General features: G+C 37.8%; 1 protein-coding gene across 1 annotated transcript in view; it reads left to right on the top strand.

The window, feature by feature from the left end:
• gabrb4 (gamma-aminobutyric acid type A receptor subunit beta4) overlaps nucleotides 1-23,831 on the top strand; it is a 59,019-nt gene that overhangs the window by 28,346 nt on the left and 6,842 nt on the right. Inside the window, exons 4-9 of the mRNA XM_058416416.1 lie at nucleotides 11,194-11,414; nucleotides 16,489-16,571; nucleotides 19,568-19,705; nucleotides 21,882-22,034; nucleotides 22,547-22,803; nucleotides 23,486-23,575. Coding sequence (XP_058272399.1) covers nucleotides 11,194-11,414; nucleotides 16,489-16,571; nucleotides 19,568-19,705; nucleotides 21,882-22,034; nucleotides 22,547-22,803; nucleotides 23,486-23,575 — 942 coding nt within the window. The remainder of the gene's footprint in view (nucleotides 1-11,193; nucleotides 11,415-16,488; nucleotides 16,572-19,567; nucleotides 19,706-21,881; nucleotides 22,035-22,546; nucleotides 22,804-23,485; nucleotides 23,576-23,831) is intronic.

Consider the following 23,831-nt stretch of genomic DNA (forward strand, 5'->3'; position numbering starts at 1 on the left):
AAAAGCAGGATTTATTAATCATGGGTTAAATATCCAAACCTACATAATACCTTCTTTTATATAAAATCTTTAAAACATGTAAGAGTCTGGTATCAGCTTGACCTGATCTTATTATTATTATTATTATTATTATTATTATTAATAATATTATTATTATTATTGTTGTAATTATTTTTATTTAAACATACAATATTAATTAAAACAGACTGAACTCACTGAAACAATCAGATCATCAAATTATGATTGATTTTTTTTTCTGTTAATTGGGAGATTTTTTAATCAGTGTAATAATAACTGTCCTGTGTTGACATGGTCACATCACAACACAAGGTTTTTCCCTGTTTGAGCTCTGAATTTGGTACGTTTGGTGAAGCTAAGTGCTGTTTTTCAACTTGGGAGCTATCCAGTGAACTAATCCCTAATCCTTATGGAAACGATGGTGTGGTCTTTATCATCATCATCATCATCATCATCATCATCTTCATTATTGTGTATGGAACAGTAAAGTCTCTCTGGTTCCTTTGACAAAAAGCTTACAGGATTCATCACTTTATACCAGAAAATAAACAAACCAACACAAGTTCATGATTCTTGTTCATCTTCACACGTTTATGCAACTTTTTTGAAGCCTAAATACAATCAGCAGAAGTAAAATACTGTAAGTTAGACCATGAAGGAATTACAGCACGGTTACATGTCATCACCACTAACCCTTTCACCTCTTTCACTCTTTACTTTAAAAAACCGTGATGTTCCCTGATCGGGATCCACTGCTTTCTGTGGATGATCCCAAACAAACGAAAAGGTTTTTGTATTAAAATAAAACTGTGATCCGCCATCTTGGGAAAATTGGAGGTAGATTCTGCACAGAAGAGACATAAATACGAATAACTGAATTTATCGACCTGTAAAATCACAGAATGAACTCTTTTTGCTCCGGTTTTTGTTGTTTCCGTGTTGATGATCGAATGTCTTTGTCATATCTCACTCCAAAGTGGTGGTTAATATGAAGCTCATATGAAAGTAGACTCTCAGAATTTTTAAGAGATTGTAGTGTTTCGTAAGTATTTCCGCTTTTCCCTTAGCCTACTAGGGGGCGAAAACGTTATTTTTTTCTACACAAATGTTTGTACCTTCAAAGTAAATGTTGCTATCAAACCCATTTCTGATCTCGGAGACGCTCCAAATCCTTGTTCATCTAAAAAGCAGCTCAAATTTGATCTTCAAACACTAAGTCCTGACTCATTTTATATCAGACTTACAGCCAGAACATCATCTGATTCTGTATACTGATTAAAAATGTTCCATTTTTCCCCAAAAGTCCATTCTGATGGTGGTATGAAGCACCAAAATGGTTTGAAAGCATGTGCAGTCCCTCATCCATTGGACAGTTGTTACAACAGGGAAATAAATAAAATAACACAATCGGATCATCAATACCGCGAACCTGTGGCACAAAAGTGATACATGGATCAGTGTGTGTTGCTTTACGTTATGATTATGAGAAGCAGGATGAGGAACATGTCTGAATATCTGACCGATGATATAACCATCACCATTATACCATCACTATTGCCTTATTCATGATGATGGGCAGAGAGAATGACCAAGACATTTGGGAAATAAAAGAATGAGTTGATGAGAGAGGAGCAGAATGAAAGAGCAGATAAAACAAGAAAGAAAAAGAAAAAAATTCAGAATGAAAGAGAAGCCATGAGATCCTGCTTTGTTTTTCCCTGCAGCCTTTCCATTCAGGGCCACTAGAGGCTTTTTCACTCAGTCTCTGGCAGCAGATTTTATTTTAATTTGTTGGAAGCAGTCACTCAAGTATAAAACTTGTTTTCTTCCTACTATTCCTTCTCTTTTTACAAGAGCGAGTGTGCCTTTTAATTTATTTATAATGGAGTTACTGCTGTATAATTTTTTTTTTCATACTTGGATGTTTTGACGAAGTTCCAGCTGAGATTTTTTTTCTTTTTGCTTCCTTGTATGTTTGTGAAGTGTTGGGGTGGAAGAAAGACCACAGTAAATCAGAGCAACACCAACACAAGGCTGCTAGAGAGAGAGAGAGAGAGAGAGAGAGAGAGAGAGAGAGAGAGAGAGAGAAATTATTTTCAATTCAATTTTAATTCTATAACACTTTTAACAATGGACATTGTCACAAAGCATCCTATCATAAATTCCAGACAAAAATTGTAAATTCAACCCAAATGAAGAAGCCAGAGGTGATGGTGGAGATGGAAAAACTCCCTATGAACACCAGAGAGTGGGATTATAAATCATTATAAACATGAGAAGAGAGTGGGATTATAAATCATTATAAACATGAGAAGAGAGTGGGATTATAAATCATTATAAACATGAGAAGAGAGTGGGATTATAAATCATTATAAACATGAGAAGAGAGTGGGATTATAAATCATTATAAACACTGAAGAGTGGGATTATAAATCATTATAAACACAAGAAGAGAGTGGGATTATAAATCATTATAAACACTAGAGAGTGAGATTATAAATCATTATAAACACAAGAGAGTGGGATTATAAATCATTATAAACACAAGAGAGTGGGATTATAAATCATTATAAACACAAGAAGAGAGTGGGATTATAAATCATTATAAACACAAGAGAGTGGGATTATAAATCATTATAAACACAAGAAGAGAGTGGGATTATAAATCATTATAAACACAAGAGAGTGGGATTATAAATCATTATAAACACAAGAGAGTGGGATTATAAATCATTATAAACACAAGAGAGTGGGATTATAAATCATTATAAACACCAGAGAGTGGGATTATAAATCATTATAAACAACAGAGAGTGGGATTATAAATCATTATAAACACAGAGAGAGGGATTATAAATCATTATAAACATGAGAGAGTGGGATTATAAATCATTAAAAACACCAGAGAGTGGGATTATAAATCATTATAAACACCAGAGAGTGGGATTATAAATCATTATAAACACCAGAGAGTGGGATTATAAATCATTATAAACAACAGAGAGTGGGATTATAAATCATTATAAACAACAGAGAGTGGGATTATAAATCATTATAAACGCAGAGAGTGGGATTATAAATCATTATAAACACAGAGAGAGGGATTATAAATCATTATAAACACCAGAGAGTGGGATTATAAATCATTATAAACAACAGAGAGTGGGATTATAAATCATTATAAACACGAGAGAGTGGGATTATAAATCATTAAAAACACCAGAGATTGGGATTATAAATCATTATAAACACAAGAAGAGAGTGGGATTATAAAACATTATAAACACAGAGAGTGAGATTATAAATCATTATAAACACAGAGAGTGAGATTATAAATCATTATAAACACGAGAAGAGAGTGGGATTATAAATCATTATAAACACAGAGAGTGAGATTATAAATCATTATAAACACAGAGAGTGAGATTATAAATCATTATAAACACAGAGAGTGAGATTATAAATCATTATAAACACAGAGAGTGAGATTATAAATCATTATAAACACAGAGAGTGAGATTATAAATCATTATAAACATGAGAGTGAGATTATAAATCATTATAAACATGAGAGTGGGATTATAAATCATTATAAACACGAGAGAGTGGGATTATAAATCATTATAAACACAGAGAGTGAGATTATAAATCATTATAAACACAGAGAGTGAGATTATAAATCATTATAAACATGAGAGTGAGATTATAAATCATTATAAACATGAGAGTGGGATTATAAATCATTATAAACACCAGAGAGTGGGATTATAAATCATTATAAACACGAGAGAGTGGGATTATAAATCATTATAAACATGAGAGAGTGGGATTATAAATCATTATAAACACAGAGAGTGAGATTATAAATCATTGTAAACACAGAGAGTGGGATTATAAATCATTATAAACATGAGAGTGGGATTATAAATCATTATAAACACCAGAGAGTGAGATTATAAATTATTATAAACACCAGAGAGTGAGATTATAAATTATTATAAACACAGAGAGTGGGATTATAAATCATTAAAAACACAGAGAGTGAGATTATAAATCATTATAAACACGAGAAGAGAGTGGGATTATAAATCATTATAAATACAGAGAGTGGGATTATAAATCATTATAAACATGAGAGTGGGATTATAAATCATTATAAACACTGAAGAGTGGGATTATAAATCATTATAAACATGAGAGAGTGGGATTATAAATCATTATAAACATGAGAGAGTGGGATTATAAATCATTATAAACACAGAGAGTGAGATTATAAATCATTATAAACACAGAGAGTGGGATTCTAAATCATTATAAACATGAGAGAGTGGGATTATAAATCATTGTAAACACAGAGAGTGGTATTATAAATCATTATAAACATGAGAGAGTGGGATTATAAATCATTGTAAACACAGAGAGTGGGATTATAAATCATTATAAACACAGAGAGTGGGATTATAAATCATTATAAACATGAGAGAGTGGGATTATAAATCATTGTAAACACAGAGAGTGGGATTATAAATCATTATAAACATGAGAGTGGGATTATAAATCATTATAAACACCAGAGAGTGAGATTATAAATTATTATAAACACCAGAGAGTGAGATTATAAATTATTATAAACACAGAGAGTGAGATTATAAATTATTAAAAACACCAGAGTGGGATTATAAATCATTATAAACACTAGAGAGTGGGATTATAAATCATTATAAACACCAGAGAGTGGGATTATAAATCATTATAAACACCAGAGAGTGGGATTATAAATCATTATAAACACCAGAGAGTGGGATTATAAATCATTATAAACACCAGAGAGTGGGACTATAAATCATTAAAAACACCAGAGTGGGATTATAAATCATTATAAACACCAGATTGTGGGATTATAAATCATTATAAACACGAGATAGTGGGATTATAAATCATTATAAACATGAGAGAGTGGGATTATAAATCATTATAAACATGAGAGAGTGGGATTATAAATCATTATAAACATGAGAGTGGGATTATAAATCATTATAAACATGAGAGAGTGGGATTATAAATCATTATAAACATGAGAGTGGGATTATAAATCATTATAAACATGAGAGTGGGATTATAAATCATTATAAACACCAGAGAGTGGGATTATAAATTATTATAAACACCAGAGAGTGAGATTATAAATTATTATAAACACAGAGAGTGGGATTATAAATCATTATAAACACCAGAGAGTGGGATTATAAATCATTATAAACACAGAGAGTGGGATTATAAATCATTATAAACACCAGAGAGTGGGATTATAAATCATTATAAACACCAGAGAGTGGGATTATAAATCATTAAAAACACCAGAGTGGGATTATAAATCATTATAAACACCAGAGAGTGGGATTATAAATCATTATAAACACGAGATAGTGGGATTATAAATCATTATAAACATGAGAGAGTGGGATTATAAATCATTATAAACATGAGAGAGTGGGATTATAAATCATTATAAACATGAGAGAGTGGGATTATAAATCATTATAAACATGAGAGTGGGATTATAAATCATTATAAACACAGAGAGTGGGAGTATAAATCATTATAAACATGAGAGTGGGATTATAAATCATTATAAACACCAGAGAGTGAGATTATAAATTATTATAAACACCAGAGAGTGAGATTATAAATTATTATAAACACAGAGAGTGGGATTATAAATCATTATAAACACAGAGAGTGGGATTATAAATCATTATAAACACCAGAGAGTGAGATTATAAATCATTATAAACACCAGAGAGTGGGATTATAAATCATTATAAACCCCAGAGAGTGGGATTATAAATCATTATAAACCCCAGAGAGTGGGATTATAAATCATTATAAACACGAGATAGTGGGATTATAAATCATTATAAACACCAGAGAGTGGGATTATAAATCATTATAAACCCCAGAGAGTGGGATTATAAATCATTATAAACCCCAGAGAGTGGGATTATAAATCATTATAAACCCCAGAGAGTGGGATTATAAATCATTACTCTTCTAGATCTGTGGACTATATGAACAGAAAGTGTGACTGTGTAAATAGGAGATTTATTCTAGTTATACCATGAAGCTGTTGAAGTTCTGAACTGATCACTGATGGAGACTTGAGAGAGAAACTGATCGTATCAACTGCAGTCCAGAGTCGTCTCCATGCTCTCTAAGTGGTTCTATCCACAGCAATCCCATGTATCTCAAGGATCCATGAGGAACATCAGCAGCAGCAGCAGTGAGATTGATAAAAGATTGATAAAAACAGGAGAGCAGAAGCGGTCAGGAACACTGGGAGCTCAGGAGTAGCAGAGAGACAGAAAGAGAGAGAAACACAGATTAGCTCTTTACACACTTATATATATTTTTTTTCCTATTATAAACAGGATTATCACATGTTTTGTTGTGTTGCATGATCCCGTTAGCAGGATAGCTCACAATATAGTAACTCCTGATGATCATATGACTCTAACTAGTCGTGTGATTAATGTGTGTGTCTAAAGTGTCAGCAGTTAAAGATGTCTGTAATCTTAAACTCTACAGCTCGAGGATGTTCTTCTGTTCTTTCAGCTGACATCCTGAAATTAGTGAAAGGTGTGTGTTCCACGTGGACGGCTAAATTTATTTATATATAAATTTCATTTATTTTCACCGACCATCCTCATACAGTCAAAATCCCTGCAGTTGTCTTGACAGAGATTAATCCTGTAATTAATCAAACGTTTTATCGGGTTTGATATATTACCCCGACTACTAGGTGAAGGTATTTATTGCTCCAGGATTTTACAAGTTTCATCTATTTTTTCATAAAGTACACCAAACTCTGCGTCTCTCGGTGACACGCTTACTCGCTCTCTTGTTTCTCTACAGTCCAGACTCCAAAGTTTTAATGACGATGATTTTGGATTTAGCTCAAAATTGAGCAGTCTTCCCAAACATTCAGGTTTTCAATAGCAGCAGAATAAAGCTACTTGTGTGCTAATAGTTCATATTTAAGCTCTAATTCTAATTTAAGACTCCAGCTGACTGACCTCTTAAATCTCTGTCCACTTGAACCATGACACATATTTTGCTTCATTCTGTGTTTTAAGACACAGCTTTATTTATTTATTTATTTATTTATTTATTTATTTATTTATTTATTTGCGTTCTTAGAAGTCTAGCTAATGGGTTACAATCGTAGTATAGCTGGAAAATAAATGAATTAATAAGTTAATTGATAAATTAATTAATTAATGAAAACAGTTAATGGAGGAGACATAATCCAATCATCTCCTCTGCTTCACTTTCAACCGATTTCATTTTTAACTGTTAACCTGACGAGCAACTACTCTCCTGTTCAGAGTAGATTTATTGCACGTTATTGCATACTGTATATTTATTTATTAAACATTTTTTTTTTTTTTGCATAATGTGCCAATATATTAAGGCGCTTGACTTGCCTGGAAAAGAAGTAACAGGATAATCATTCTGAACCATTTTAGAAGCCTGAAGATCACAAACTATTATATGATTTCCGTAATCAAAAATAAACCAAAAGAAACATATGAAATATGTTTGAAACATACGAAATTGACAACAAATTCAATGAACATAAACCTATTACTATCAGAAAAAAAAACATTTTCTGGGTAGAAATAAATCATATTTTTAAAAATAAATCTATTTTTAAAGTAAATCTATTATCTATTATTATCAAATTTCTTTCCATCACAGCAGATTCAGTACTAGATACCGCATCGTTACTGTATGAAATCGTATCGGATTTTTTATAAGCCTTTAATTAAGATAAACGTCATATGTTCTGCATAAAATAATACGCGAGACTTAAACAAACACTTTGTTTAAATACGTCACTTTTTCCGGCTCGTGGTTTGTTAACGTTACACAAAAAGCACATTCGGTTCCCGTCAGCTGTTGTGTATAAATAAATAGGCATCTTGTCATTGTGGCGCTTTTATCAGCTTAGTGCTGCTGCTGTGGCCATGTGCAGGATGTTCAGACTGGATCATATCAGACCAATCCATTGCTCTGATACCTGGACTGAATGCTAAAAGACTCTCTCTCTCTCTCTCTCTCTCTCTCTAAGAAGTGAGCTGCATTTCTCCTCATTCTCCTTGTACAGTTCCCAGTGTGTTATTATTAGAGGTGTAACACGGTGCCATTTTATATATCTGTTTAGCGAAAGACAATTCTTTATCTCGCTATATATATATATTTTTTAAAATATCTGAACCCACCACTATACCACTGGCTAAACCCCTTCATAGCTAATCAAATTCAAAGAACAACAAAGAGCAGTTTGCAGATTATTCAGATTATTTGCAGAGACTGTTCCTCGACCTCAGCTACATCACTCACAGGAGTCCATCATGGCTCTCAAGCAGACGCCTTGTGCAACTTTACTGGAAAGGTTAAGCTCTAAGCTAAAGCTAGAGAGCGATCTTCGAGAAAACAACGATATTTTATCAGTTCACTGGTGCTCCGTTATTTCCGACAGAATAGAAATGGATTATCAGACATTTCATAAAGAACCGAACGATGTTCAGGCTGATATAAAATGTGTCAGGCTTTCAGTGTGTTTGAGACGTGTGTTTTTCCCCTCTGTTGGATAACCTTACACAGAATTGTAATGGCTGAAGATCAAACTTGAGCTGCTTTTTAGACGAACAAGCACTTGGAGCATCTCAGAGAGCGGAAATGGGGTTGATATCACCAAACAGAAACATATGTTTGGGAAAAAAAACAAACCATTTTTGTTGTTTGGATTATTTCTATGAATATATTGCCCCTAGTAGGCTAGGAATACTTATGAAACACTACAAAGTCTTAAAGTCCGGAGCGTCTACTTTCATATGAGCTTCATATTAACCGCCACTGTGGAGTGAGACATGACAAAGACATTCACTCATCAACATGGACACAACAAGAACAGGAGAAATGACATTTTCTGTACCTCCGAATCAGTAAACGATTGATTATAATTGACAAAAAATAACCAATTAAGAACTCATTAAATGGTTGTATCAGAACACAAAGTGCTTCACTGTTGCATCGTGTATGATTTTGTTCAGGGTGAATAATACACACGTATCCCTTCACACTTCCTTCTTATACGCTGAAGCATGACGTACTACATGACTAAGCCTCGAGTCGTTTCATTAGCCATTTTGCTCGTGTTGTTTTATAAAATATTTAGATGTGAATTCAGGTCTATTTAGCCACGTGTTACGTGATTAGGACATCTGCATGGATGGTGTCCTTTAACTCTTAGATAAAAGACAGCTATTAATTAGGACATGAGTAGATTCATTTATTCATCTTCTTTATTCTGGTCAGGGTCACAATGGAACACTGGGCGCACACACACACACACACACACTTGGAGGCAATTAAGAGAATCTGAAAGAATCCCACCCAGACACATGGAGAACCTGTAAAGCTCTACACAGACGGTAACATGATCGCCAGGCTGAATCCTGGACTCTGGAGCTCTGAGGAACTTCCTGCTGTTCCACCACACATCCCACACAAGTAGATTTTGGACGCAATTGAGTTACAGTGGGTTCGATTCTGTTAAAAATGAAAAGTAAATCTGTTTTTTTTAATTACGTCTCTACATCCAAACATCCCTTCAGAGGAGGGACATGGATCCAAATCCTGTAGCAGAAAAAAAAAAAGAGAAGTAATACGATGCAGCAGCGCTTCCTGAATGCCTTCCAGGCTCCAGTGTTCCTGACAGATTCCCTTCCCTTCCTCATTTTCCTCGATTTCATTCAAAGTATTGTCTTAATTAGTGTTGATATGGATTAATGAGATCCTCAAGTTCTTGTTTAATTGATCATTTAACTTATTAACCGAAGTCTCAGTGGGACATCGCCACACTCCCAAGTGGAGTCTTGTAAACTTTATTAAACGGATTAAAATTACATTTGCATTCAAATGGAACAAATACACGAGCCAATCTGGAAGCGGATAAATTAAAAGTCATTACGCATTTCTGTTTTGCTGATATTAAGTATGGATTCAGAAACATACACGCTTACTGGAGCGAACACGTGATCCAGAGTTATACAGGAGTGAAAATGAAAACATAGCTGTTTTCATTAAAGGAGAATTAGAAGCACGTTTGTGATTATAACCTACTGCATCCTAGGTAGGCCATGTCAAGAGAAACATTTCAGGAGCTTGTTTTGACTGAAATGAAATGAAATGAAATGTTGGCTTGCATGCCTCTGATTAGAGTTTTACATGTGTGAAATGTTTCCCTGTGTGAGTGTGAACTCGGCTAAACAGAATCCTGGGGTTGTGTAGTTGGAGGTTCCACACTGCTCCTACTTTCTCCGGGGTTAACACTGAATCCTGGCTCTTCATAATCTGACGTTTCACACTCTACATTCCTAAACCCTGGATTATTCTTATTATTATTTGCATATTTGTGTCTCAACAGTCCTGATTGGATAAATCCACTTAAAATAACGCCTCATCTCACACTTTCACATCAGTAAGGAGAAAAGTTCAGGTCTGTGGTTCTGCACCTGAGCAGATTCTGTTATCTTTCACAGCTTTATCCTCTTTTTAAGTTTGACGTCTAGCCGTTCATTCATCAATATCCGACTTGTGCTAATTTTTCATTGTGGCGTATTTCCCCCTCGCTACGCCATGCGCTTCCGTGATGTTGGGTGTTTTGCCTCCTGACTCTATCTACCGAGCCGTTTTTGTTCAGTGTTGTTGGTGTTCACCTGATACAAGGCTGACACGTTGTTCGCTGTCTGATTGGGTGTCCGTTGCTAAGCCGTAACATTATAACAGCGCATGGTTTCACGCAATACAGGTTCATCACCGTCATTTTGAAGCTGTAAAAGAGTTTCATAACCCCGGGGGAAAAGACCTGCTTCTAAATTACACGTGTGAAACTTTCCTTTACCCAGGGGTAACAGTGGGGTTTAGAACGATGAGAACCCGGGGATCAGCTCAGTGTGAAAATCTCTATAGAACATTTCTCTAAGCTCTGCTGTACTCTACTGTATCCTGGATCCATGATGTTTTAAACCAGAACATTTCTTCTTCCTTCACTCTTTCTCTTTATTTCTTTCTCTCTCTCTCTCTCTCTCTCTCTCTCTCTCTTCACAGGACTACACCATCACTATGTATTTCCAGCAGAGCTGGAGGGACAAGCGGTTGGCGTACGCAGAGATGGCACTCAATCTGACCCTCGACAACCGTGTGGCTGATCAGCTCTGGCTACCTGACACCTATTTCCTGAATGACAAGAAGTCCTTCCTGCACGGGGTGACGGTGAAGAACCGCATGATCCGGCTCCACCCTGACGGCACGGTGCTGTACGGACTGAGGCAAGTCACACCGACTTCCTGGTTCCTGGGCATTTCACATCATATCATATCATTTATAACAAAGGAACCTTTTTTCTTTCTTTCTTTCTTTCTTTCTTTCTTTCTTTCTTTCTTTCTTTCAAAATAAAACTACACAATTAAATAATTGAATTTAAATGAGGATTTGAACTCAGGACCTTCTGATTAAAAGCCTAAACCATGGTCTAACCAGCTAAATGACCTCTCACTAAAACAGGAAGTGCGGTGCTTCTGTAATACTGGAGATTTTATTTTAAAGAATATTTACAGACTAAAATGTTTGATATCCCAGAATGCATTGCGTTTTCTGGTGTTTCACTGCAAACTGATGCAGTATAATCTTGTAAAATAATAAAATATAAAAACACTGCTGTAAAATGAATTATGGAAATGTACAGAGAGTGTGTGTGTGTGTGTTTTCCAGACAGCTTGTAGAACTTTTTATGGCTTCAGATCCTTTTTATAGGCTTCTGAAACTTTCCGTCACAAGCTGAAGCTGAAGGCTCCTTTTTGGCACGGCGGTACATTTCACAGTTCACAGTTACGAGTGACAGGTTGCCATGTCTGTGGAAAGCTTTCCATTTTGGGTCGTGTTATTTGGGATCTGTGAGCAGTTCATAGCACAGCCAGGCCTCATCGGAAAGAAGGTGATAATGGCATTAGGTGGAGGAGAGAGATAGAGAGAGAGAGAGAGAGAGAGAGAGAGAGAAAGAGAGAGAGAACGTACAGGACGCTTAGACTGTCCTTTTGGGTTTTAATGCCATAAACCAGAAAAAAAAAAAATATCAACACTAAGAGAAAGTGTAAAAGTCATCTGATGAAACAGTAATAATAACTGTAGAAAATGTTCTACATCAACAAGAGCACATTTTTGGACAGCTAAATGACTGATCTATGCTGATCTAGGTTTGCTAGCAAGCTAACAAGTGCATGTTTCTTTATATATATTCCCAGCTATCTAGCATGCAGAACATTTAACCGGACATGCGATTTATCCCGAAATGTAATCTCATGAAAGTTTAATACCGCAAATAAAACATCAAAAGATCTGGCTAGAGTAGCTCACTTGGCTAGCTAACAGCTAACCTGTACATGTTCCTGTAGCTCTAAAATGCCAGGATTTGGCCCGCGTAACGTCATTAGCGTATCCGTATCACATCTAAGCATTTAAAGACAGCTGATGAACAGAGGCTGTGATGTTCAGCTGTCTTCACCGTCTCAGATACTGCTGCAAAGTGTAAAGTGTAGGCTTTATTTCGATTTAAAATTCATAAAAATCAGTCTATTAATTGGTGATTATGAGCTTCAGGAATTGAAATTGAAGATTTTTCTGTGAAATATGTACGTATGCTGTACTGTAATGAGAGGAGGCAGTAGAAGTAGTTTGTTACCTTCTGCCTCTGGATATCACCATTAGTTTTTTATACTGACTGTAAACTTGATTATGTGATCTTCTCACTCTCTACAGAATATTTAGACATGACTCTACGGTTTTTTTTGGGGGGGGGGCCTTCATCACACCACCACCACTATTCAAACCCAAACATTAGCTGGATCTGGGGTCATTCCTCTACAGACAACATCAAAACAGATTAAAAGGTGAAAAAAATCACCCAGAACAGGATGTTTGGGGCAGATCGGGCCGAGCGTTAACCCGGAGCTGTCTCAATCTCAGCCAGGCTGGGACACTGCAAGCATCACACTCAATCCAGCTATCAATAATGAAAGATGACAAACTATTTCCTCTCTCTGTGAGACCCTGGCACAGGTGATTTCATGAAGGAGGAAGAATGAGGCTGTGGCTTCTCTCTCTCTCTCTCTCTCTCTCTCTCTCAGCAAGGTCTCAGTAAATGGATGAAAATACTAGCATGCATTATGGGATGGATGGAAGTGAAAACAGTGTTTGCCCTAGCGACAGGGCCGGCATCGCAGATGCATTATGGAGACGGTATATTATTTATTAAATGCAAATAGAAGCATCTATTAATACATTAATGGAATGCTGGAATTTGTACAGAGATCTTTGTGCAATATTCTGGAAGCTATTTATAAATGTGCATCTTCAATTAGCGTTCCGTCCATGGATTTTCCAAACGCACGACCGTTTCCGAGAACACCGACCGCTTTATCGGACGCTGAATATTTATAGACCGTATGACTTTAATATTGTGTCTTTGTTTGTATTTACAAGAATTCATAGGAGGAAAATAGAACATATAAATGCTGGAAGAGAAAAACAGGCTCCTCATGCTATGGTTAGATATTTTTTTTTGTTGTTTGTTCCTTGGTTACACGGAGCAGTCACATTTAGAAATGTTTCAGAGCTAAAAACAAGCACAACTGGAAATGTTAATTATAGTACGCTCACAGATAAATGCACAGAAGCTACTGTAATGGCTACGTTACTACGTTACTCCTCTGCTTCATTACCTCATTCAAATCCACAGTCGGCAAGTGCGGTGTTTGTGCATGTCACGGCGGCCGTGGTGGTCTGTAATGGCTAAACATAGCTACGCCTTCTTAAACATGTTTTCCTGAAATCTCACAGAGCACACGAAAGTTGCTGAATAATGGAAAGAGAAATAACCAGATGAAGTGTTTGTCAAGATTCATGAACGGGGAACAAAAAGCAAGAGGAACAGCTGATAAAATGTGATATAACACGCTGAGGGTCCTTACATCAGCATCTCCACTTTCTTCATGAGGCACTTTTTTGCTCCGTACGCTCTTTATTAAACATCATAACATCTTAAATATAAAACTCAGAACAGTGTGCACACAGCAGCAGTATAACAGAAACATAACCAGAGCTAAGTGAAATGTTCCTTCACGTCCTTCACACTGCAGTATTTGAAAACACATATTTGGTGTGAAAATAAGGTGAAGCTTCATCCCTCGTCTGCAGACTCCCTTGAGAAGGTGAAAGAGGATTTTGAAGGAACATCACGGTTCCCGTCATTTCAGCATCGAGAGCTGAGATGACACCAGACACCAGACACCGAACGTCCAGACTGAGATGGAGACGGAGATGGAGTGGCTGATGAGACCCGGGTCTCCAGCTGCAATATTAATGGACAAACATGATGATATCTTGGAGCAAGTAGAGGAATTAATGGAGTGTTAAACGCTGACTTAATATGTCTCCTGACGGAGCAGACCGAGGACGGGTTTACCGATCGGCTGCTGCCAAGGTTCCAGATTAATCTCAAGGTGTCTGAGAGCAGTTGAGAAGCAAGCTGAACATGGATGTGAGGAAGACTTCCAGTGTAGAGATAATTAGAGAACTGCTAAAGGTCAGGTGAGGAAATATCTCCTGAGATGGTTCGGTAAAAAGCTTAAGAGGTTTTTTATAAGCAAAACCTGCACAAGTGAAGCATATTTACACGTCAACCTGAAAATTGACTTGCAGGCTCCCGTGTCTCCGGAACGTCCTAGATTTTCTCATCGCTCATACACCAACGCTTTACTGGAGCACCACTCAGGGACTGACCCAAAATGGCTGGAGGGCCGTTCAGCCGTCTCAGACAATGCAATACGAACAAGAGCCCCCGAGCCACCGGCTTTCCACGTCTCTTAGATTCTCCTCTGAGGAGCTGCAGACCCACTTCCTTTCCTCTCTGGATATTACTTAACGTCAAACCTTGAGAAAAAAACATCGGATTATGATAACATCACTTATCGTCGTTAATCCGATACGATTTCAGATTCACATATTAAAACGTTTAGAAAAGAAAGGAACCAAAATCCAGTTGTTGAGTTTTTTTGGGGTTTTTTTTCATAGATATGCTGCCTTGATTATCTCTGATTAACAAGACTCCTAGGACACTTATTTGTTTAGCCACTTATTAGATTAGCGCTAGGACATTGCAGCCCATCCAGACACAGATTAAGCCAGTGCTCAACTAAATTACAATCAATGGGAACCTTTTAGGTCGGGACTAGGGTTCATTTATATCCAGATTCCCAGACTAATGTGTTTCTGCATTTCTGCTGTGAAGCTAAAGATAATGCTGACTCTCCATTTGTCTGTTCATCTCTTTTGGTAGCAGAGACTTTGGGATTATGTTTGCGAGAGAAAGCTATGTGTGATTATTCACGGTTATAAGCGCCTCCTCACACACACACACACACACACACACACACACTGTACCTATCTAGAAAGTTCCCTGAGAACACATTTGACGTGTGCGACTCAGCAAAGCGATGAGTTGAAACTGAATTACTTTTTTCCTCCCCTCGAAAACAGCAGGAGCTGCCATGATTTAACATCGCCAATGTAATTAGGAAAATGCGCCGCGGCAGTAAATATCTCTGTGAAGCGCCATCGACTCCCACGCAGCTCATTAGCAAAGCGTGACGCCGCTGCTCCGCCCGGGCCGCTGCACTTCCTCCAGCTGCTCTCTTGTGTGCATGTGTGACGTAAAAACACGGCGGGAGTGTGTCCTTTGTGACAAAATCCTAAAAAAAATATGATTCGACTGTCTTTACAGTAGACTGTAGCGATTGTGGATGTGTTCTCCTGTAATAAAGGCTTGCAAGAAAATGCATGCGTTAAAAAACAAAGCCTTATTTTTAATATGCGTAGTCATGAAGCGATGTCTATGTGACAGAGAACGTATGAGCGATAGAAGAAGTGATGATTACAGAATGTCCTTAAATGAAAGCACTAAACAGCACAAGATGTTACTGCAGAGACAACATGCTGCTAAACAAGCCAGGTTTGCAGTGAACAGCTTCCACTCTCTCTCTCTCTCTCTCTCTCTCTCACTCTCCTTCTGTCGTTCTCTCGATCTTTTTCTCTCACTTTCCCATCAGACTCCATACACCACTCGTCAACCAAAGACTGCATCCCCCTCCTTTCCCTCCTCCCTTATTCTTTCTCTTGGCTGCCAAACATCACTCAGAGATTCAAATGGCACAGTCAAGGCTAAGCTACGATTTCCTAAAGGTTACCAAGGTAACGGTCTCTCTCTCTCTCTCTTTTTCTCTTCCTGCCCCTCCCTTCCTCACTCCCACTCCTACTTGTGCTCCCGCTTTTTTTTTTTTTTCCACCCAGAATAACCACAACGGCTGCATGCATGATGGATCTGAGAAGATACCCCCTGGATGAACAGAACTGTACCCTGGAGATTGAGAGCTGTAAGTGGACAAAAACCACACAGATACATGCTGTTACCCCCTACGTCATATATCTTCAGCACATCCTGCTACGACATCACGGATTCACTCCGTACGCAGCCATATGTTCGACAGCAGATCCCTTTAAAGTGCTTCCGTTGCTGCATGCCTGCTACAGCTATGGAGTACTGTGATGAGTGATCTTATAAAAATGGATTTCTGTGTGAAACTAAAAGAAATAGCTGTGACAGCATTTAGGCTCAGCAGCAGTACAGCGTGTACAACAGTCTGAGAGCAATGATCAGTCATTAAAAAGAAAAAGAAAAAACACCGCTAGAGCTAAAATGAGCAGACAGTGGTGTAGGAGAGATTTTTTTTTGTTCACTCCTTAAACTCATAATATTTTACAGAGGTAATTAAAGGTGCATTAGTCAAGATCGGCGCTCTAGCGGTTGAGTAGGTGAAGTACAATGACATTGGACATTTTTGTTTTGTTTTGTTTCTTAAAGAAATTGTTTCATCTGCATCCATTTTCTTTCCCATACATAACTCTAGCTAGCAGATGTGTAATAGCATGAAATTCTCTCTCTCCCCACCCCCCTCACCTGTTACAGCTGCATTATAATTCTATAACATCATCCTCTAATGAGCTCTCATGGGTTTTTCAGATGATCTTCACATACGGTGTTATCTAGATAGCATCATTAACCGCACAGGAGTTTGCTAATATTACATACATTTCTGTGAAGGCGTGTCATCCGAAGCATTAATCAGTCCCTGAAGGATTTCATAAATTTCACAAAAGCAAACTCCCTCTTCCATTCACGTGTGAACATGGGTACAGCTCTCGCAGAAAATCATTACACATGTATCTTCACTGAGAGGAGTTTTAAAAAAACGAATCCTGTTCAAATCACCAATCCAACATTTATGAGAAGCCACAATTCTGACCAATTTATAACGATTGTGATTGCATCCACGTCCGGAAGGAAAGCCTCTAATTTCTGCATCCAACTTCATCCCTTTCATCATCAGGTTTCCATGTTTGAAAAGGGCTACCAATATTTATTAGAGTTTTATCGTTTCTGTAATGAAATACATTTTTTTGAACAAAGACATTTATTTGGTAAAAAGGGGCGGTGTAAAGAGGAATTGGAGGCGGGTCTAGAAGAAGACTGATATGTAAACACAGGTGAGCAGCCAGGCCTGGGATTCTCTGATGCCATGACTTAAATAATTATTATTAATACATGATATTCCAAATATGTTCCAGGTTATTTTGTAATAGTAAGACATTTTAACAACATTTTTGCCTAGGGTTAGGACTAAAGAGAGATTTTGATTCACAATGGAATCGAAACTGCCTCATTTGCCAGTTTCAGTGGACTTCAAATTAACGTTAATAATTGGAAAGAATTTCCCAAATCCCAGAATGAGGGCTTTAAGTCGCCTCTCTGAGTTTTCCTTCCTAAAAAAAAGGATGGCAGATGGCAAGTTGATCCTCATCCGCCTCGTCTATTTGATGGCACACTGCGGTCCAGAGAGACTCGGTGTCAGCAAGTATGATCATTACGTTCATTTACACTAGTCACAACATAAGTGCAGTGTTGCCTACATAGCCAGTGGTGATAAATGCTTGGAAAGGCTTTTCACTCAGGGGTAAAGTGACAATGCTGGTACACTGAAGTAATATTGAATGTGCTTTTCTCTGAGTATCAATGAGGGACGCTACACTGTTGACCAGCAGGCCTGGAGATGGGGTCATTTCCAGCACCAGGGCAGCAATGATGCGTAATGTGATTGCTGGCTTTTTACAACACAGATTATAGTTTGGGGTCTCCAGATGGTCCAGGAGCCTCTGGTTCTCTCTCTCTCTCTCTCTCTCTCTCTTTCTCTCTCTGTTTTCCATATGTTTTGGTTTCTCCAGGGTCTTCCAGTTTCGTCCCGCTGTCCAAAAAAACACATAAACATACTGGACGTTTGTAAAGGTTGAGTTATTGTATCCTATTTTAAATATATTCCAGGTTCCTGGAATGTTATTGGACTGGCTATAGTCGACTTCCTCTAGATGCTGATCATGTGTGAACGTGTAAATGCTTCCTGGGAATTTGCATTCGTGGGATAAGTTCTGGATCCACCAGGATAAAGTGAATGAATTAAAAAATAATAATAATAATAATAAAATAATGGAACTCAATCCATAACTACATCAATGTTAATGTAAAGGCAATTACAATATTAAAGCAAACATGACCCTGTAAAAAAAAATTCTCTCTCTTTAATTTCATATTCAAACAACAGTTTTTTTTTTAAGGCGCCCATATATGGTGATTCCCAAAAAGAAATTCATTTGCTGCTAGGATGCTCAAGAAGGATCTCAGGTCAGGGAAACGAGTTGGCCTATAGACACTCAACCCCTGGCATTAAGGCAAAATGATTAAAAAGGGATGAATTCTAATCCAGGCTGGGAAATGATATGACCCTTGACAGAGTGCTGGAATACTCCGAGGGTGCGAGGCATAATTAAAATATGAAATACAGCCTTACCAACCCGCCGCCAAGACATATATGGTTTCTGGGAACTCCAAGAGCACATCATAAATGCTTCAGTGAAGTAGCAGGGGGCCTGTGGGTCTTTTGCACGGTTTTGGGGAGTTTCGTAAGGTTTAACATTCTGCACAAACTGCTGTAGCGCTGTGTAGGTCTGGTTCTGCAAAAATACCATGTCGAGAAAACCTTAGCATTATTATCCACCGTATTGGTGAGTAAAGAAATTGTCCAACTTCACAGTTGGACATAAAATCAATCAGGTAAGATCACACAATTCTTAGATTCCATATTCGCCAATAACTATAACACACCCAAGCCATTTGTTGTTCACCTCATTAGGATTATCACAATTGCTCACTATTATTACTTCACTGTTTACTTCCACTTCATAAGATAAAGTCTTTAATATTCCTAGAGACCACAACACCGAGCTGGTTATAACATCTCCTTCCTTGTAATCCCTGCAGATGGATACACCACAGATGACATCGTGTTCTTCTGGCAAGGAGGCGACAACGCTGTGACCGGAGTGGACAAACTGGAGCTGCCTCAATTCTCCATCGTGGAGCTGCGTCTCGTGTCCAGAGAAGTGAGGTTCACAACAGGTATGCAGTTTAATACTACACAGTATTAATATCTCAGAGCTTTATCTCAGAGGAAGCGTACTCCTGAACAAGCTAGAACATTTTCGGTGAGGAGTCCAGGTTATCCCCGATGACTGACCGATTACTGGGTGCTTAATCTTATGTGGTGCGAAATACAAGCCAAACACGTCCAAAGAAAATAAATACCATAATGTGGCTCCGCCCATCTGTGTATCACAGCATCCTCATGGGGCATCAAAGGCACACAACTAAACATATTTTGCTTATCATCTCATAAGATACTGTACAAAAAACACCTAGCTAATGTAACATTAGGTTACATCGTATGTTAGCATTACAAAATCAAGTTCATTAGGTAAAGATAACAAGAAATCCAATGATTATACCTTAAATGATAAATGATGAATAATCATGAAAATGAATGAAAAAATATCCCAGGGAATAGTTTACTTTTGTGTTAGCTAGCTAAATGTGTTAGCTAGCATGCTGTATTATTACAAGTGGCTTATTACATCAAGTTCATTTGATGATATGACAACAACGAGGGATGATATGACAACAACGAGGCCTGGCCACCCCATGCCACGCCCATCCAGCAGATATAGTCCATCTACTGCAGTATTAGTGTTTAAAGGTGACTTCTGAGGTGAAAACACTTCCACTACGTTTGTCCTTGAAGCCACTCTGACAGCGACAAAGATTTAACGTTATCACCTTAAATTAATTTAGAAAATGCAGCTATTTTTAAATGTTCTTGCCCTTGTGTGCTCTTGTTTATTTATGCTCACCGGAGATGCTACGTCGCCGAGAAAGCAGAAGTTTAGAAGATTTTGGTTAGATGTCTGTGTCAGTTGCAGTTTTGTTCGCTGTATTCTATTATAAACAGATGAATGCATAATATACAAAAATAATCTGACGATACAATACAGCAGGAACATTCTGTTTGTATGAGGACATTTCAGTCAATCAGTACAAGTAGAACCTTTCTGAAATGGCAACCTGTTTAGTTTTTGATTCCTAGACCCATAAAAGCAGCTGCACGAATCTAAGCATGATAATCTAAGAACTATTTGTTTTGTTGTTGTTTATTTGTTTGTTGCCAGAAAAATAAGTTTGTTCATTCGGGCTATTCTCCAGGTTCCATGACACTAAATATGAGGTTGCCAGATTGAGACCAATTCTCTTCTCTTTTTGCACACATTTTGTCTGGGGTCTAATAAAATAATCTACATTTTTGTCCATTTTTTTCTTTATTTGTGTAGCCGTATATATATCATTTTTACTGTATTTGTGTAGCGATGTAGTAGGTTACATCCTTTTGTTTGTGAGCTGTATTTATTGCTACAGTAGTTAGTTAGTGTATGCACAGGGTTAGCTAACCCCAACCCTAACCCCTAACACTAACCCTAACAGTCTAGACAGGTGACAAATTAAAAGAAAAACTTAAATTGTGTGCATAAGCTGTCATTCCATGACAAATGATTTTTTAGCATCATTAAACCATTCATTATACCACTGAGGCATGTGGATGGGGGCGGGGTCATCCTGGAAGAGAACACACCCATCAGGATTACCCATAACATAAAGGGAGTTAGTCTTAATAATAACTGTATTGGCTTAAAGTGACTCTAAATACAAATCATGATAGAAATATTAACAGAAGAACATATTTTCCTTTAATTTGTCACCTCTCAATATTTTTTTTCCCGTTCTAAGAAAGGTTTATGAATACTACTGTTTGGATTTCATGGTAAATAAATAGAACAGTAAATACTCTATTTAAAGAAGTGTATATGCGACACGTTTCCGGTAGCTCAGGACCGTCTTGTTTCCTGCAGCATGCTGGACAATTCAATAGATACTTTCCTTTTTCTCAGATTCCCCTAAAAGAGAGAGAGAGAGAGAAAAAAGGCACTGCGGTTTTATCTGACAATTCTCCGAGGGACACAGGAGCTGCCTGCTGAGAGGAGAGGAGGCTTAGAGAAAAATCTGCCGCGCTGGCAACTTCCAGCCATGTTTAACTGGAATCAAATCTGTCCCCAGAAAGGAGTACATTGTGTAGGAAAAATGAAACGACCCGTACGAGCAGGAGAAACGGAGAAATAGCAATCCCGTGTGTCATGAAAGTATGCTTTTTTTTTAAACACCCTGCTTCTTCGTTAATGTCTTCATCCAGGCTCGTATCCCAGGCTGTCACTGAGTTTTCGCATCAAGAGGAATATAGGCTACTTCATCCTGCAGACCTACATGCCCTCGATCCTGATCACCATCCTCTCCTGGGTGTCCTTTTGGATCAACTATGACGCCTCTGCTGCTCGGGTGGCACTCGGTAAGCACGTGCTTAACGTTTACGTAAGCAAGAAATATGACCGTGTCGTTTAAAGCAAGAAATAATGTGTAAAATATTTTATGAAAACGTTCAGAGGTTGCGAGTCAGAGACTTGATGATGCAACTAAGAGTTCAAGACAGACAATCGGCAGTGGGAGGGACATACTCTCTCTATCTCCTGTCAATCACAGTAAAACATTTACATTTGGCAGACATTCTTATCCAGAGCGACATACATTTTATACAACTGAGCTCAAGGGCCCAGCAGTGGCAGCTTGGTGGACTTGGGTTTCAAACTCACAACCTTCTGATCAGTAGTCCAACACCTTGACCACTAAACTACTCAAAAGCTGCTGATTCTGAGCGTACGTATGTAGAAGAGGGCAGCTAGCATTTTTTTCCAAGAGTGTTGCTGACCCACCCTCCAGGATCGGATCCTGAGCTCAGGTCACGTTCTCCTTCATGTTCTCCAGAAGTTTTTTTGAATTCACTAAATCTCGCTTTCTTTGCAGGGGTCACCACGGTACTCACTATGACAACCATTAACACCCACCTGCGGGAGACCCTCCCAAAGATCCCCTACGTGAAAGCCATCGATGTCTACCTCATGGGCTGCTTCGTTTTCGTGTTCCTGGCCCTTCTCGAATATGCCTTCGTCAACTACGTGTTTTTCGGACGAGGACCCCAGCAGCAGAAGAAAATCAACGAGCGCCTCAACAAAGCTAACAACGAACGCCCACGCTACGAGGACAAACGCCTGCGAGAACAGGTTGACTCCAGCGTCCATCAATGTGTCCATCTTCATATCCGCCGAGTTCTAACGTTCGAATGCAAACAGATTAAAACAAATCTCCTTCACGTTCTGCTTAGATTGTTTTTTTAGGATGTTTCGCTTGCAAATTCGCTCTATTTCTCCACCTGAGGCCTCATTGTCCATTGCTTTTACTTAACCAATGTCTTCCTTTCATTTGATCAAAGCTATTTTGAACATAGACGAAATTACACTGTGTTCATTTTTCTATAATATAAAATAATAGAACGATGATGATGATGATGATGATGATGATGGATCGTACCGTAATTACACCATGATGTCATTCTATTAATCCATGATCTGATGAGCTTGTTCTTAGAAAGCTCAGATTATATTTGTATCTTAGGGATAGACTGGAAATGTATCATGCATGAAGTGTGGTATCTTTTCAGAAAAAAAAATGAAAACGTGCAATTTTTCTGATTTTTAAAACAAGACGCAATACCGTAACGACGCCAGCTCCCGCTGTATGAAAGACAATGTACCATGCTTCATGCACAGTTTCTTTGTTGACCATCGTGTTTCTTATGCGTTTGTTGTGCTTTTTTAGAGAGAAAAAAAAAAAATGTTGATAAAATTGTCTCAGTCTGTTCTGGACGTTTTAACGTTCTCTTCATCTCTTTTTTCACGTGGCAAGGACTCCATTTCAGCGCCGTTTCAAAGCAACACCCTCAGGTCATACACACAGCGAAGAAATCTGTATCTCGAAGAACAAAGAAAAGTTGGGGTACATAAACTTAGACCTCATCCTAGCCGCAAGACTGCAGACTTACACTAGATTATGTGAATGCCTTTGAGAAATAATGCCATGAGACAAAGTATTCTTCTAATTCTTCTAATTAATGTTTGTTGTAAATGTGACGTCACATTATCATTGCATTTGCATGAGAAGTACAGTAGAGTGTTTAGCACTTTCTCTCGCTGTGATTTTAGCGCTGAAGATTTCTGGCTTTTGACTGTGTCCCTGTTTGTCGTTTATCTCT

The sequence above is a fragment of the Hemibagrus wyckioides genome, linkage group LG18, assembly GCF_019097595.1.
Source record: "Hemibagrus wyckioides isolate EC202008001 linkage group LG18, SWU_Hwy_1.0, whole genome shotgun sequence".
NCBI classification, from domain to species: domain Eukaryota; kingdom Metazoa; phylum Chordata; class Actinopteri; order Siluriformes; family Bagridae; genus Hemibagrus; species Hemibagrus wyckioides.